The sequence below is a fragment of the Photinus pyralis genome, unplaced genomic scaffold (genome assembly GCF_008802855.1).
Source record: "Photinus pyralis isolate 1611_PpyrPB1 unplaced genomic scaffold, Ppyr1.3 Ppyr1.4_LG5, whole genome shotgun sequence".
In the NCBI taxonomy this organism is placed as follows: Eukaryota; Metazoa; Arthropoda; class Insecta; order Coleoptera; family Lampyridae; genus Photinus; species Photinus pyralis.
Window position 1 is genome coordinate 4,518,518 of NW_022170596.1, and position 17,697 is coordinate 4,536,214.

The 17,697-nt window shown below is 38.6% G+C and overlaps 1 protein-coding gene across 1 annotated transcript in view; it reads right to left on the reverse strand.

Moving 5' to 3' along the window:
- The window catches only part of LOC116172759 (alpha-2 adrenergic receptor-like), a 150,370-nt gene extending 136,746 nt beyond the window's left edge, over positions 1-13,624 (reverse strand). Inside the window, exon 1 of the mRNA XM_031490022.1 lies at positions 12,731-13,624. Coding sequence (XP_031345882.1) covers positions 12,731-13,333 — 603 coding nt within the window. The 5' untranslated portion in view covers positions 13,334-13,624. The remainder of the gene's footprint in view (positions 1-12,730) is intronic.
- Positions 13,625-17,697: the final 4,073 nt, after the last annotated feature.

A 17,697-nucleotide genomic window follows, 5' to 3' on the forward strand; every position in this document is an offset into this window, starting at 1 on the left:
TAATTAACGGTGTCAGTATGACCCCTGATTGCTTGTGTAAGAACAAGAAAAACTTTGTTTTTTGTTCTGAAAGAAAAGGGAAATACAAAAAGTTCTGCGCTACGTCGAACTCATGAGTCAACTGACACAATTTTCAAATTCCATTTTGGTTTACTGTCACGAAAACCTTTCAGATGCTTCCATCAGGTGTACTCTCAATTACGGCTCGAGACATTTCCCATGTAAAAGAAATTTCTTTTCCTGCTTATAATCGAGGTGAAAGAAAAATACAATTGTATAACTCCCCGAAATGCTTCTTTTGAATTTACACCCTACAGTGAGATCGTAGTATTTATTTCCTTTTCATCGTGGCGACAACTAACATTGGTAAACACTCTCAGGTACAAACTTGAATCGGCGATATGATCACGTTTATAGAATATTTCAAGCGAATAATTGCGAAAGGGGTAACACATCGATGGTTTGGCAATTTTGTTTCCACGCCCTACGCTTTACTAGTATAAGAGTACACAAAAACGTAAAATGTTCCCTTTGTTTTGTCTATAAAATTTAGTGGCGGCTTTGTTCGGCGCGTATATCTTTTTTTGCGAAAACAAGTTTAGTGGATTACGAATGAATAAATTACGTTGTTATGTCAATATAAGTATAATTTACTAATGATACCCTTTCCTTGGGGTACGAATGAGATTTTTATTCCATTCAAAATGGTTGTTGTGAAATAAATTTGAATGGTGGAACAAAAGTTGTGTCAACTGCGTAATAACGGTTATGTTTGCTTTTCTCCACTTAGTTTAGTGTTGACACAATTCTAAAAACGGGTCTTTAAATATTGAAACGCAAAGAAACAGAAAGGCGTTTCGGCGTTTCCCGAACCTAACCCGGCGGATATAATAAACTTATTAATACGTTGCGGATCGGGCGGCTATTGCTAAATTAAAGAGCGAGACGTAAAACGGAAATTCTGCATTATGTATGTACCATGGCGGAGAAAACGGCGGAAGTTGCGTTGTAAATTTCAAAGAGGGCTGCAACCGCGTGGGAGTGATTTTCAGGTGATCTGAAAACGTAGGAGTGCAATTAGTAGAACGAGGAAAAGGAAACATAGTTAAAGCTCCATGGCACGGCAACAAAATTTATGTGGTCAATAATGCAGAGATACGGATAATTCTATTATCATTAGTTTTGCTTCATGAACGCAAGTTTCCAATCTTTCTTTGAAGTTTTATTAGGATTGTAAATTAATAGGCCAATAAAATATTCAACACGACATGATACCAACAGTTATTAATTTATTTTGTAATATTTATTCAATGATTCTCAGTATTTATTAAATATACATTTGTTTATTTGCAAAGCTTTCCAATCAATCCAGATTTTATTAGTTCTGTTGGTTTTGCTATATACAAAAGATTTGTTTTCGGAATTCTGATAGCTGAAACGATGATATACCTTTACTGACGGTCCCAACAGTACGTATATAAAGCTCCTCCGTATTCTTTAGCGTACTTTATCAGCAAGACTTCCGTTGTTTCAATGAAATTTTACTTGTTCAAATGTACGTTTATTACATGGATAGAAACTGGTTCGCGCATGGATAAAACAACGCCAATAAAAACTTTTGCAGAGGCTGTTAGCAGAAACATGGCCATATCATCAAATATTGGTGTTATGTATGTTTGCCTTAACCAATCGCGCGATGCGGCGGCTTTATCGCATACAGATTTTTCTTCTATTACTTAATGTCAATAACTATAGAACCTGGCGATCTTACCCCGATTAAGAAGGTAACAAATTTGTCAATATTTCATAAACTCCCCCACACCAATTTGTACAAAGTCTCTGGACAGGCAAAAAATTTTTATATTATTATTATTACCATGCGAGAATATACCAATTGCACCATTGCGGTCAGTCAAGTGAAACTGAGCGTTCCTCTGTTACGCTTCCGAAGCTGCTATACCTACCGAAGTAATTAAATGATTTTACTAAGGCTGAAAATGTTATACAAATAGTGTATCCTAATATATTAAACAAAGTTGTGTACCTACTTTACCCACTTATATAACTCAAAAACGGCTGGACCGATTTTCGTGATATTTAATTAGTTAGTCTTCGACCCAAATGGCAGAATTACTATTAAAATATCGAAAGAAACACGAAAAAATATAAAGAAAACGATTATGATAAAAGTAAATACGACAACTAACAACAACAAACACCAAATCACATGTTTTCAATCTGACCAACCGTTAGACTGAAAACTATCAAATTAAAAAGTGATTTCGTGATTTCGATTAACAGTAAATCACGTCGTGTGTAATAATGACCAACAAACGCTTGCGGCTTGTAATCAGCAATATTTCAAATGATTTAAGGTGTAGGTATATATTGCAGTTTTGCAACAAATCTTCAACTTTTTCGGAAAAGATATAACACACAAGTCTTCAAAGGATTTAAAATGTGCACAGTGCGATTATACTATCTTCTAGTCACGTTTTCGATATTATGGTCAGGAAAGGAAGATGTCAAGATGGCATTTTTTAAATACTTACTTAGTTTTCATTAGTTATTATTTATTCATTCTTTCTTCCAGTGACTTTTGTATGAGTAAAGCTAATTAACAATTAATGTTTCATGCAATGTCTTTTTGCTATTAATTAATTGAGAGTGACTAGGTATGGGTCATCGATTTGTTGAATATATTTATAACCCAATGCTAAATTGCTTTTTAGGGGAACTTTTCAAAAGAAACTCCTCTCATACGATCTTGTCCGTCCGTCTGTCAGCCTGCTCCTCGTCTAACTCGAGAACGAAAAGAGACAGCGATGTTAAACCCTCGTCAATCGAGTTCTACAAGTTCAGCAAGGATCAGTGCTATTGAATATGAGCCGGGTTAAAATTCGTGGACTGGATCGTGAGAAAGTTTTATGATCGTCTAATTTCGCCACTTGGCTCGTGGTGCAAGGTCTAATTTTTAGCAGTTAGCGCGGAGTGTAAGATCAAACTTTGGCAGCTGACCCGGGGTTCGGGCTATATTTCTGCAGTTGACCGGGGGTGCGATATTTCGGTAGTTGACTCGGAGTCCTCTATTTCGGCAGGTGGCCCACAATCTTGGATGCCATTTTAGCCTCACCATCTTGGATTTGGGACCCGCGGCATCTGAACTTTTTTTTATTGGTAGTTGGGCTTCGAATCCACGGTACCTGAAATAGAAGGCTAGCGCGTAACGACTTGAGCTGAGAAAGCGCTAAAAAATTTTTAGTTACAGAGATTCAATAAAAAAACAGACGGCGACAATTTTGCGCGAGCTTGGTTAATGGTTCAATATTAATTGCCATTGATATAATGACTTTGGAGAGTTATGTACTTTAAACTTTACTCTTTTGTAATCTTGACCAACTTTTATTGATGTCTATAATTTGTAGTTTAGTCTTTTTGTTTATACATTTATGCAAAAGATCATTAACCTTTCAATAACTACCCTTCAAATAATGACCTTGGAAAGTTATGTAGTTTGCACTTTGACCTTTAGTCATTTTTGCAAAATAACTATGGGGTGAAATTCTGGGGCCGTCAAAATTATCTCGCTCTCCTCCTGATGAACGAGGTTACTCACAGTTCAAAGTCTAAAAGCTGGCGCCGTTCGAAATCCAAGGTTTGTTCGCCATTCAAAGTCCAAAGGTTGGTGTAAATTTCAAAGGTTGCTCGCAGTTTAAAGTGAAAAAGTTGGTAGCGATTCATAGTGCAAAAAGTTCAGGTGTGAGATCATGGTGAACTTAAGTTTTTCACCATTTCTTTCGGGATGAGCATGATAGCTGGTGAACAGTCACGGAAAAAAAATAGCGACCCTCATTCAGGTTAATTGTAACGCAGGTGAGAAAATTACCTGTACTCATAAAATTGCTTTGATTTCAAATGTGATTACTTGACGTAAGAGCAGGGCCGGCTTTAGGCGTAAGCGGTGTAACCCTCCGCTTACGCCGCAGACACGAAGGGGCGCAAAATTACTCAAATTTAATGACAGCCGATTGACGGCCGACGGCGTTTTCTATTTTTAATATCATACGTTCGCGATACAACATAAATAGAAAAAATTCCTAATATACCAAGAAATTATGTAGCGAATATTCCAGAAATCCCGATAGATATCGAGGCGCCATGAAAGATTAGTAATCAGCGATAAGGAACAAAGGCGGATGTAATGTCATCCTTCCGGGAAATATGATGTGTTTTGTTCTAGGATGTTCAAGACCATTCGGGTCACTCGAGATTACTCGAGTTGGCTATATAAGCAAATCGAATTGCATTTCAGGAAAGTTCCAGTTTCAACACCGAAGTAATAAATAGTTCTCACTGTTATAAATTGTGTTAATGTGAGTGATAAATAATATTTGGGTGTTATAAATAAATTCATTGCAACATTGTTATAAATGTATTGTTAATTAATTGTAAATAAATAAATCACGTAATTAAATTTACGTTACAATATGGTTTAAGTATGATCTCTATATTTTTAAACATAAAAAGCACCAAAAACAATGTTTTATTTACCCCCTTCACACCGGAGAAAGGGAATTTTGTGGAAAGCAGTTATCATATTTTTCAGGCATCGTCTTATTTTGGAAGGCCTTCTCATAAAGACGGGTGCGGATCCAGATGCCTAACCTGAACACAAACTCAACGGAAAGAAGTCTACCAAACGGGTCTATTTCTAATAAACAAACCTGTTTCTGATAAACAGACCTATTTTTGAGGAACACCCCTGTTTCCATTGAACAAACCTGTTTCTGATGGATAGACCTATTTCAGTTGAATTTCGTGTTCAGGTTAGGGATCTGGCTCCGCATTCAAAGAGGTTAATGACAGTTAAACTAACTGTCGAAAGTATGACCGAGACCCGGACCAACTGCCAAAATTAGGTGGTGGGCCATTCAGACTTTTGTAATTAAATGAAATAAATAAAACATTACGTAATTAAAAGCTTCAAAACGAACGTGATTGTCGTACTGCGTTTATTTAAGATTGGGTTTTGGTGTATCAACCACGTAATATCAAATTTCATGTTAAGATTCAGCTTTCTACTTTCTTGGTTCGTTATCAATACTCTCCATTCACTTTTTAGAGTTTCCTATTAGAGAGAATTTATTGTTTTTTTCTTGAGATTTTTCATAATCAGGGCGTTTCTGTCGCAGTAAGTGTTTTTTACCTTAGCAGCAGAAAACTTAGGGCACGTATTCGTGCTGTATAAAGGTTAGCAGCACAGAATTGTAATGAAAACGTAAAGAAAATATTCATTACGTACAGTGATGAAACTTCAACAAAGCCGCGTTCCCAGTTTGCAATGTTTTCTTTTTCTCAGTGCTCAGTTAACTATTTTCAGATAGAATGTGTCCTTCCCTATGGATTTGATCCGTTACCTAAATGTTATATGTTTTAAATATGAAACCGTAAGTACTTTTATGATGCAACGCTTATTTTTACACAATTAAACAGGAGTGCCAATATAAAATGAACTGAGAAAATCGATTTCCTGGTTTCCACTTGTCCCTCCTTGAGTACGTCATTACATCCTCGTATATGCAGTACTTCAACAAAACCAATATTAATATTTGCGTTTGCAGATTGATTACAAATTCTAGAGTAATTTCTACGTTACATCAGCATTGATGGAGTGCCGTTTACGGTCCTCGGATATAAAATTGTGTCTTTTAAGTATTCTTCACGTCAAAATCGAGTTGGTAATTATCTTTATAGTATAAGTATACTTAGTAGGTATACTAACTTTGATCCAATAAATTGCACGATGGAAAATCTTTTAGGATCATACTAATCAGTACCTACCTGTCCAGTTATTTTCCCTACCAGCATGGACCGAAAACTGACAGAAATGCATGTTTGTTGCCTTGCACATATAATGAGAATAAATATTTAAATGCGCATAAGAAACCCGCCGTAAATTGTGCCGCTAGTTACTCATTCTAGATGAATTACTCAGATAGCGTCGTTTTTTCCTTTGCGGGTCATTTTAGCTGATTAATGAACAGTTGTTTTCGGAGTACGCTGCGTAGGAAAAAAAACGTTTTCATGTAACCAAAGCAACTATATACTCGTTCATTAAAGAAAACCGTCTAAAAGGGAAGCGATAAATTCCTAATCCCCAAAAAGTTTCAAGAAAAAGTGACTGGGGAGTATTGATAACGTAACAAGAAAAATAGAAGTCTGAATTGGATCGCTTTAATGCAAAATAAACATGAAATTCGATATTCGGAGATTCAATTTTCGGTACACCGAAACATACTTTTGCGTAAAGGGGCACGCTTGGAGCGTTTGACATAGTGTATGCTGGTGATTAACTATTTTAATTATTTAATTAAGCCGGAAGGTTACGATTACGATCATCGATCTGAAGGCTTATTATTTCGCAACAACGTCGCAATTCTTAAACAAACATTCCCTTAGAACACATTTTCTTCCGATGATGTGCTCGACTTAATCCCATATTGCGAATGCTGAACGCGTACAAAACAACCTAAATTGCTGATATTATTTTAGTCAAACAATTAATTATGTTCAGTTTCAGATCTTAAACCCCTAGAAGCGTGAAATGGGCGTTATAATATGGAAATATCGGTACCGTAGGCCATACATGATGGCCTAAGATGGGTACCCAAAACCATACCGACGCCACATTTTGTGCAAGTTAATTCCTACCGTGACTCGTGCAGTCATATCGAACATTAAAATCGCAAACCAACGGCTGGTTACGATTTTTTAACATATTGTTAGGTCTACCACCCGTGGTGAATATTCAAGTTTGCAGCTTCGAAAGACCTGGGCTAACTATTCAGCACTTGACAAACCGTAAAATTTTGCACTTCTTTTGGTTTTTTCAATATAAATTCTAAACTATGCGGTTTGTTAAAAAATATGTTCTACGCGTTATTAAAGCAGGCTAAAATTAGACACGAAAATCACCCCATTGCAGATCAGAAGTTTATAAGATGATTTGAATCAAACTTCTTGTATAAGTATGTACCAAAGCTATTTTTCAAGGAAGAAACGAAAGAAATTGACCTAAGTAAGTGAGCAAATCCCACACATTTCTCTCTGCATGCATTAGTCCTATCTATCCCCTTGACGTCCAGCAGCTTTTAGGTTCTGTCTCCCTCGCTCCCAGATTTCCAACTGTGTAGACAACATTAGAGACACGGGCAGTTTTTTTTAAGCTCGAGAAATTCTTCAGTGATTTCGTCTCCACCAAGAAAACAAATATTAGGTAGGTCGTGAACACTGATTTCATCCAACCCCTGTAGAAATCGTTTACTCTGCAGTAGACCACGTTTCTCAGTCACTCGAATTTAAGAAGAAATTCCGCGCTTTTTCATAACTACAACGTTCTGACCGAAAATATTGGTGAGGGGAATGGGAGGGAACACCGGTCGGGGGAAAGTGATAAGGGCGCAGATTCCCTTAATTTTACATCTTCCTTTACGATTTTTCACGTAAACTGAGGAAAATCCTCGAAATCGGAGTCGAAAATTGACCAAATCATAAAATTTCATTTTTTGGGAAAAAATGTGCATTTTGAACCTACTGAGCTGGTTCTGATCTCGAATTGTGGTAATTGTAGCCCCTCTGTTGATTGATATTCTTCAAGATTGGAAAGTGCGGCAGTGAATTATGTTGTAAAATTTTCCAGTATTTCCGTTGTAGAGGAATAAACTTTAATAACTAACGGAAACGGATTAAACGAAAGAAGAATGCCTTTGAATACTGACAAACTAAAAGGGACAAGGTAAAAAATCGAATCAATAAACGAACCTCCAATATTTAATGCAACTGGGGTTACAATAAAGGGTAGATCACCCATAATCGTATTAACTTTTACTGCAAAATTATACTACTTTCAGTAATTTAACCGACGGCTACGTCTCTTTAAAACTTTTTGTTACTCTGCACTCAGTCAAATTGGACTTCTTTTCGTTTCCAACTTGAAATTAAAACAAAAACTGATCCCTTCCGCCGTCTACCACCTTAATGCCAAATAATTACACAACATCAAAATACAGCCATACATTACAATTTTGATCATTTGTCGATTTCAAGCATCGTCTACAGCCGGCAAGCAAATAAAACTTAGATTCATTGAAACAGATCCAGTTTCCAAAATTTTTGGAAACCATGCGTGTGCTCTTGTATTAACATCAACAATACCCTTAATTGGCAAACCATTTGAACACGGAAGTAGAACATCAGTTTCCTCTGTACACAACAAGCGACAATCTATAATAGTTTACATATTTGACTCCGTTAGAAAACTTGCGTTATTTAACATTGAACTGAAAAATTGAAAAACTGGACTAACTTCTCCTAACCGAGTCCGTACACGAATATTATTTATAATAGAAAAATGTTGTCTCTATAATATCAAATAGATATAAAATAATTAGATCGAATCATTCAGAAATATCGCTAATTTTTTGGTACAAACAACTGAAAAATTCACTAATCAACACTCTTGAAGCATACGATCTGTATTGAAAATACATATTAACTTATTTATAAGACATCTAAACTACTGTCTAGTCGTCCAACCTTGAAAATACTGATTTGCCTTCTACTTAGGTTCGAAGAGAGAGAAATTGGTTCATTTAAATTGAAGCCGAGCTCTCTTACTGAAAGTACGGGTTTGCGTAATCCAATGATATAAGTTGATTGGGAGAGTATTAATTGTACACCGAAGGGATCTAAGCGTATGTTTAAAAGCATAATCTCTTGAACAAAATAGTACTTCTTTACTGAGTAACTGGAACTGGCTTAGATATCCACGTTCGATTTTTTCGGTTAACAGAATTGTGAAGATTCGTACGGCTTGAAACTGAATTTATTTGAACGATAACAGTTTTTCGTTTTTTACCTGAGCTCTCTCACGGCCCACAACCGAATGCTCTTTTCTCTGGATCCGCCTTTGCTCATTTTCACTTAGAGCACTCACAACATGACGCTAATTAGTAAAAGCGACCATCTTTAGTCATAAACGAATCGGATCAGTTTAACCCGACCAATCATCTGCGCCTGAGGTCCATTTATTAAATCCACGGCTTATTAATTTTGCAAATGCATAGACTCGAAGTAAGACTATTCGTCGTAATTCTGACTTGCCTTGGCCACACATACCCCGTTAAGCTAGTCCACTCTCCACGTCTGACAGACTGCCGCCATTAACTTCTTTAAGCCATTAAACGATCATCGTGCACACGTTAACTATTGAGCCATAAAATAAAGATCCCCAATTTTTTAAAAACCTACGACTAATTAATACAATTTGGTTCGAAATTGACCATTTAATGGAAACACCCTGTATACTCCCCAATACTCAATACTTGAAAGTGCTCAGCGGACATTCAAAAAATTCAATCCCATTAAATGGCTCCCGTTACATCAGGATTGACGAACGCATTTTGCACCACTCAGTAATTTATCATGAAATATGTTTATTTCACTGGCGATGAGCATGTAGATTTTCCCACAGAAATAACATTCAAGCATAAACACTAAGTAATGCGTAAGGGTGCAGTTCAAAACAGACACAACATGCGTTTCGAGTTGTGGCCTTCTTAAACTCAATACCACGTGATATGGTTATTTTTACAAGTCCCATAACGCGATAGTCCCTTTATGGGTGTGGAAGATTTATCGGTTCAATGAGCGTCTTCCACCTTTGACCCTAGAAGTTATACAGCATACACACAACATGTAGAGAATAAATAATAAATAGTAAACTCAGGCAAGTTCTCAATTTTCTATGCTCCATATATAAGTTTACGTAATTTTCCTAATATGAAAAGACGATTATTTTTCCTTTGGGTTTTTTATAGATTTTTTTATTTTTTTTATTATATTATTTTTTTTTATTTGGACTATCGATGACATAATGTCGAAATCGATAGCTCAAAAGAAAAATACAAAAAAATTTCTTTAAACATGCACCGATTTTGATGATATTTTTACGAGCGTTCCTTTAAACGATTTCGCATCGATACTGAGAAATCTATACCTACATCAAAAATGTCACGGAGCGGCTGTGGAGCATCGTCGGCGAGGTGGGCGACCGCGGTTAAAAATTCGCCGCTTCCATACGGTTCAAGGTTTGGCGTTGCCGTCCGGCTCAGGGGGGTTCCGATAATTGGTCCAAGGTTTGACGAGGTTGAAAAATTCTTCCGGACATCTTCAGAGTATCTGCCGTAAGAAGCTACAAAATCAAAAATTTTGGAAAAAATTTGTAGCTCAAAAACGGTACCGGAAGTGCGATTAAAAGTGACACTCCGGTCTGGAAACCGCGCGCCCTGAACGCCCCTAGCCAAATTGAGGTTTTTCGCAGTTTCCAACTTTTGAAGCCTTCTACAGTCTAAACCGTTATAGATAGAGCAAAACGTAAAATTGCGCAATTGTATAGATCTCGACGAAATCTACAAATTGAGTTGAGGGGCCACGGTTGAATCTCCCCCCCCCCCCTCCGGTAGTGAGTGGGAGGGGAAAAAGGCGCGTTTTGGAATGGCACCGACGGGGGAAAAGATTGGAGGATGGTACCGTTGTACGTACCTGCGGGGGAGTTTTTACTTTCCTTTCAGTTACATTCTATATAAACTGAGTGCATACTACAGGTTAAGGATAAGAACGTGAGGCGCCCGTCGCTGATTCCATTTAGGAAATCATATAGGAACTAAATATCCCGAGTCAGGCGCTTTTAAAACTTCAGGAGTAAATTTAAGTAGTAAGGCCGTAAGGTTAAGTTAGGTAGGTACCTAAAGAATCACTAAATTTTATAGCATCGGAAAATTGATATTTGATAGAAAAGAGATAATTGGTTGCTCAAGCAATCGTGCTCTTTTGTAGTTACGAGCCATGCATAGAAATTCTGAATGCACGTATTTATCTCACAGTAGCCTGTTGTAGTAAGCAACAAGGCCCACATAAAATATGCAAGAGGAAATAATGTTACACAGTGGTTTTGGGCGCTTTAGTACTAAAGTCAGGTAGGCATAAAATAAAGATCGGTGCTTGGGGTGCAAAAATATACCATGACTTATTCTGTTCAGAGCTTTATATGTATTAAATCACTGAAGGTATAAATCAGTACAAACCAATTCGAAAAGTAAATTTTATAAATTAAATGTTTTCACTTCAAACAATATACTACTAAAACAATTGCGTGTTTCAATAAGATACAGCCTGCGAATGAGAAATGGGATAGAGAGAGCTTTCTACGCCCGAATGAACGGATTGTATGTGATTGGACGTCAGTGTCGGATATCATTTTTGGATGAGTGAACTGTGAGTGTGGCTGAAAGTTGATAGAACGTAGGTTTGCATTCCTCCGACAGTTAATTACACCAAGAGGGCGCAAAGCGGCGGCGACGGATCACTGAAAACAATAATGAAGCCAGAAATAAAATTGATCATTCGGAAGTATTCCGTCTACCTATAACTCGATAACTCCACTCAACTATTGACGCCCATTCAGTTTTATTCGCGGTAATGGAAAAATCGTTTCGTCGATGTGGTATTTACTAAAATTTCTCATTTAGGTATCGCCGAGGGGAAAGGGAAATTTGCATAGTTATTCAGCTGCAATTATTTCTGCATAAATTAGAATCAAAGGCAACCTCTATTAATTCGTTCCGCGTTGCAACCTGTAAATTATTCCATTATCTTCTCTGCGGATTATCTATATAATTATGTTTTTACGTGTGAGAAGCTCGTCAGAATATGAGAGCAAATTCCCCCTCATCGCAATTCCCGTCACGAGCTAACGGATCTTTGTTATTTGCTCAATTTTAAAACTAAAATTAGTTAACCTCTCGGCGAGCAGGTGACGCCTGTCTAAAGTCGTTACCAACATAGTAGGAAAGAAAGTTAGTGTCACCAATATCGAGAGAAAAAAAGTAATATAACAGTATATATGACAAATCAAATAAGCTTTTGCCTGCAAATCAATACGAAGACGGTGAAAGGGATCGTTGTATTTTGTACGGTGAATTGTCGTCCCTATAGCCGTATCGAATGGATATCGGGCACCATCCATCATCAGCCTGAATAGCTTGCGGGTTTGTAATATACGAGAGCGAGTGTATCACACCTGATGCTCTATCGACCGGGCTTAATTCATCAAGTCTTTCTGCATTGGTCTTCTCTTTATCTGTATCCAAAAAAAATCTTAGTGTAGGGTGTAAACCGGAACCATAATTCAACATCCACCGGAATTAGCAGACTCATCTGGAGCAATATAGTATCTTTTTACAGTCGAATTCGATACTTCGAACCACGAAGCTTTTTCCGCGAGCATTGAGTTAGCTGTGTAATTTATGGGCTCAGCTTCAGTAGCTTCGGCTCTCGACTGAGGTTAGGCTGCTGCAAATTAAAGAGGATTTTTCAACGAACCGATTGAATCTACTCGTCAACTTGATTTATAATACCCCGCCGAGGTAAGATACCGTTACTATTGAAGTGGCACCGTGATTTGGTCTCCGCTGCCATTTTTGAGATTGAATTTATGGGATTTTCTCACATGCACGTTCATCTTTAATTGCGACAAAGCATAAGATTCGCGTTTTTATTGTCGCAACTTGAGAAGTTAGTTTTATCGGAAATGCATGGGAAAAACAACTCGAAGAATTTATACTCTCGCGGTCATTGAAAATACCGAAATCAATAGCGTTTTAAAACTCACCTGGCACTTGGGGTATTGCTCGTCTGGAGGTCGTTCCACCTTCCAACCAAGTAAGGGTGGAATACAAATAAGGGCTGATACAACCCACACAATGGCGATCATCATCACAGCACGTCCTGGAGTTCGTTTTTTCAAATATTCGACGGCTTGAGTAATACTCCAATATCGGTCGAGCGAGATGAGGCATAAGTTCATTATGGATGCCGTACTCAGAAGCACGTCCATAGCCGAATGCACGTCGCACCACCAAGATCCAAAAATCCAATAACCCATTAGCTCGTTGGCTAACGAGAACGGCATAATCACAAGGCCTAAGAAAAAGTCGGCCACCGCCAACGACGCAATAAACCAATTTTGAATGTTTTTTAACGCCTTTTCCGTCGTAATCGCAATAATAACAAGCATGTTTCCTACCACTACCACAATCATAAGAACAGTGACTACAATAGACGCCACCACTATCTGCGGCAGGGTGTACCCGCTCGGATAGTGCGGTAAATTAACACTGCCATTTAGAAAACTACCGTTTCCGGTGACATTTTCCTGCAAGAGTAACTCCTCGACGGTAACGGCCGTGCGTGCTGTTATGTTGGTCAGAGCCATCGCCGCCAAAGAAGGGTGAATAATGGAAGAATCGTCGATTAGAATACGTTATTTGTGATTGGTCCCTAGTCACACTATTTACAGTACCCGTTTTAATCCGAAGCAGCCCGTATCGGCGATTAATGAGAAACGTAAAGTACCAAAGAATCAAGCTATTTTACACTAGCTAGTTTAGAATATTATTAAAGAAACGCGCCACCGCGGTGGCCACTTTGGGCAGCGGCGTCTTCGTCGTCGTCCTCGGCGGCGCTTTCCACTCGAAGCTCGCTGGGCATGTTACCGCCTCGCTCCACAACCGCACACTGTATGAACCTCTCCTACTGACGGGCATGCGTCGCGACGCTCTCTCGCGCTTCTGTTTGGCCTCCTTATAATTACAACCGTCTATTTTGAAAAATTACACAGAAGAATAGTAATCGTCGTTCTTATTTCGCCTCGTAGCTGAAACCCTCCCACCCCCAACTCGCATTTTAATTAAGAATTTCACAAGAACCTCCCCGTCATCACACCGTCGATAACGAATAAAAAATTCTCGACTTTATTGCCCGTTAGTTTTTAAAGTGGATTTAATCTACTGAAGTACCGATGTGAGCATTATAAGCGTCAAGAAGGGAGCGCTCCGTGCGGCGCTTGCGACGACCTATCCCAATGACGTCGATACGCGTCTCTGACGTCAGATTACCTCAGATCACAGTTGCAGCTTCAAAATAGGGCACTAAGTCAACGACGCACCGCTTTTTCCTAACTGTATTTTTGTTGGTGTCAAAGTGGTTACGGTATTTAATGGAAGTACTCCTAATGGGGTGTAATTACGGCGAGCACATTCATGTTATTGTATTCAAAGGACCCCAAATTTGACTGAACCGCACATGTATTCTGCGTCCACAACAAAAACGGCCGCTGTAGAATAAAACGATTATAATTAGCGAAATTGCACAAATTTGCCATACGTAAATTGTGTGTAGAATACGTATAAAGTCAGACGTAAACATAACTTATCTTTAGATCGTCTTTTATTGAACAGCTTTTAAGCTGTCAATCCTCGGATGCTTGTTGATGTGAAGGATGCGATTATAGAATATTGGAAAGGATTTGTTTTATTGGGGTTGAGCGAGCTTTTTTTCGCCGAAACATTGTACGTTGTTGCATTCGATGTACCTATACATTTATCATTATTTGTTGTATCGAATCCGAAACGTCATCTGCCACGCGAGCTGTTTACAAACGTACCACTGAGCTTCCAGATGACATAAAAGGAATGTAGACGCTATACTTTTACCTTTTCTATAGCACTACGTTCACGTCCGTACCATTAACCAAAGCATCCTTCTAGTGGTGGGTAGGTGCGTGAACGGCACCGTAGGGGAAAAAGCGTGATGATTATTCAAATGTTTGTTTCGTGGAAAGCGTGGTTTAATTGTATCGACGGGAACGAAATGAAGTCATGCATTGTATGGAATTTAATTTCACTTTTTTTAGGAATGAATGCGGTTGTGGGCGTACCAAACCCTTTATATCTTTAATCTACAACGAAACGATCTATGTATACAATTATAGCAAAATAACATATACATTTTATAACTCCCTGCTTCCAAATACGAATCGTTTCCACATTTTCACGCGATACTATTGGCTCGGCTGTGATCAAGACGCAAATTTTTAATCTCTCGGGCTGCGACGTTTCGTCCGAATTTAATTCCAAATCGGCTAATGTTGTGCAAAGTTCTAACTCCGCGGACTTCAACGCGAATAAATCTTTTTCCGATTTTTTTTTCAGAAATCATTTCCTAGCCTTATTTGCACTTTTGAACACCCGTATGTAACATTCCGTTGATATCAGAACATAATATTGGAAAAGGCCAAAATACTTAGGGAAGCAGTTAGAAAATGTTGAAGGTGTAGATCCTTTGTGGTGATCGGTGCAGGTATCCAGTTTACAAAAAAACAGAACTACATTGGGAAGTAAGTGCATCGACTAATTTGATTCTTGTCACTCCCTAATTCTCACCTTTAGACAGAGGAGCTACCCGGAAGTCAACTTTTATGTCTTTACTTAACATCCTAGGAGTTCAATCATACGTTGGTTTTCTGTTACCAGCTGGCTTCTAGGCTAATATATGAAGGGAAAGGTATCGCCACATTAGAAATTTGTGTGTAGAGTGCAAATATGTTCTCAATTAAGTGTAAATCAGGGTGTAAATATAATGTGAATCAAAAATTCTTCCTCAGTTCGCATCTGGTCGTCTATTGAGAACGAATCGGTTAGACTCTGACGATCTTTCCGCCCTTTGAGAGTACTCTTCTCCGACACTCCGTTCTGCAGATATATTTGCAATGAAAGTTTTGACCTCACTAATAGGTTGTAAGGCCCTTGTCCTTGAATTGCTTCGGAACAAAAGTGGTCAGTAACTGTTCCCGTTTGTTCACAGAGGAAATGCCAGGGTTCGCTGTTTAGTCAGAATTCCAAATGATTATACCACAGATGGATTTATTAAAAAAAACTATAAAAACAAAAGTATTTGATTTCTTAAAAATTAATTAAATAAATTAAAACGTCTTCTCTTGAACGCGACCCAACGAAGGTGGTCGCGTCTATTCTGTGGTAACTCGTAACTAACGCCGGCGTGGTAGTTGACCCTGGATTTGACATAAATTTGTGAGTACCCTCCTCCGACAATCTGTTCCTGAGATGTAATATCCGGTCACGGTAAGGGGTCAAGGAGGAGGGGGACTATGGTTGGTATAAATTAATTCCTTTCGTTCAGACCTTTCATTAGTGACCCATGAAGGATAAAACCAGCCCCCCCCCCCTCCTCTCAAACCCCCGATTTTGATCCAAGATTTGAAAAAAAAACCGTAGTTGGTAGAGAACAATTCCTTTTATTGAGACCTTTAATTAGAATACAATGAGAGATCAAATTAATTTCTGCACCCCTCCTTCCGCCACCTACTCATCTCGAAAAAAAATCTCGCGGAAAATTTAAACCGCTAACGGCATGTGTATGCAAAATCCGAAACCAACTGTTTGTCGCATGTAAAAGTTATGCACCTTCCGCTTTCAAAAACAGCATCTCAGGAAATAATTCATGGGGAGTGGAGGGGGGCTCTACAGACAGTGGAATTTGGTGAGGGGTCATTTTTTATCCCTTTACTAACCTGCGGCTGGCGAAGACTAGGGCAAAAAATTGACCAACCGGCAGACGAACGGATGGTTTCATAGCTAGCTTGGTCCTCTTCTAGCGGCTGCCGAGGTCGTGGCGTGTCTAATAGTTTAGTGAGCCGTAAACACCATTCCTGGCGCTTTTAGCGAGTCTTTTACCCACCGACTAAGTGTTTGTTTTAAAACTGTTTGATGTGGTTTCCTGAAGGTGATCCAAAGCGCTTCGGAACCTGAAGGGCGAAGCGGTTCAGTGAGTTCCGCATATATTGCTTGACCAAGGAAGCCACACAAAGATTTGGCCTAGGCGCAAAAAAAATGTTCAGCTCAAACAAGGTTGACCTCTAATCGGTACTGAGATCTTAACCTTACCTGGAAGAAGAATGGTCAAGTCGGTCTCGCTCGTTTGATGACCGATAAATTGTGAATTCTTTGGCCTATAGCCAAGGCTGGAAGAGTAACTACTTTTCTCGATATTCTGTTCAAAGTAGAGCCGTTTGGTTGGTAAGTACTTTCTGAGACTTATAAATCGCGTCGTATTAGGATCGTCGACAGAATATTCCCTTAAAAAACTGCTTTTGGATCTTTCCCGATGTCAAATGGAGATATTAGCGAAAGAGCGGCGCGGTGTGAGTTGAAGCTGCTATAATGGTTGCCTCTAAAGGATTTTGAAAGAAATTTAGGATGTCTGGCACTGATACTTCATATGATAACAAAATGTTTTCCTGCAAAGGTCCACCACTGTTTGTTGTGTGGTACTCTGATAACCGTGCTGCTACCAAGGCAAGCTCATGGCACAGGGAATGTCTTCTGTCGCTGTAAGGACAAAGAAAGGGATTAATATTTAAACCCAAACATAAAGGTTGCCCTAGTACACCTCCAAAGAAGCACTACGACAATATTTGAAACCTGGTCAGTAACAATTTTCTGCAGTGTTCGTGGAATTAGGGCAAATGGCGGAAAAGTAAAGTTTTTTTCAGTTTTAGGAGAATTCGGGGGAGAATGCATCCACCACCTCCGTTCCTGGGTCTTTAGGTAAACCAGAAAATACACCGATCACATTTTGAGTTATAACCAGACGGAAACAGATAAATTTAATATGTAAGGACCATTCGCACCTCCATATACAGTATGGGGCCTTATGGACTAAATGCATCGCTTACTAATTTGCGTTATTCTCCGATAACTCTTTGTGCCTCACCGCAAA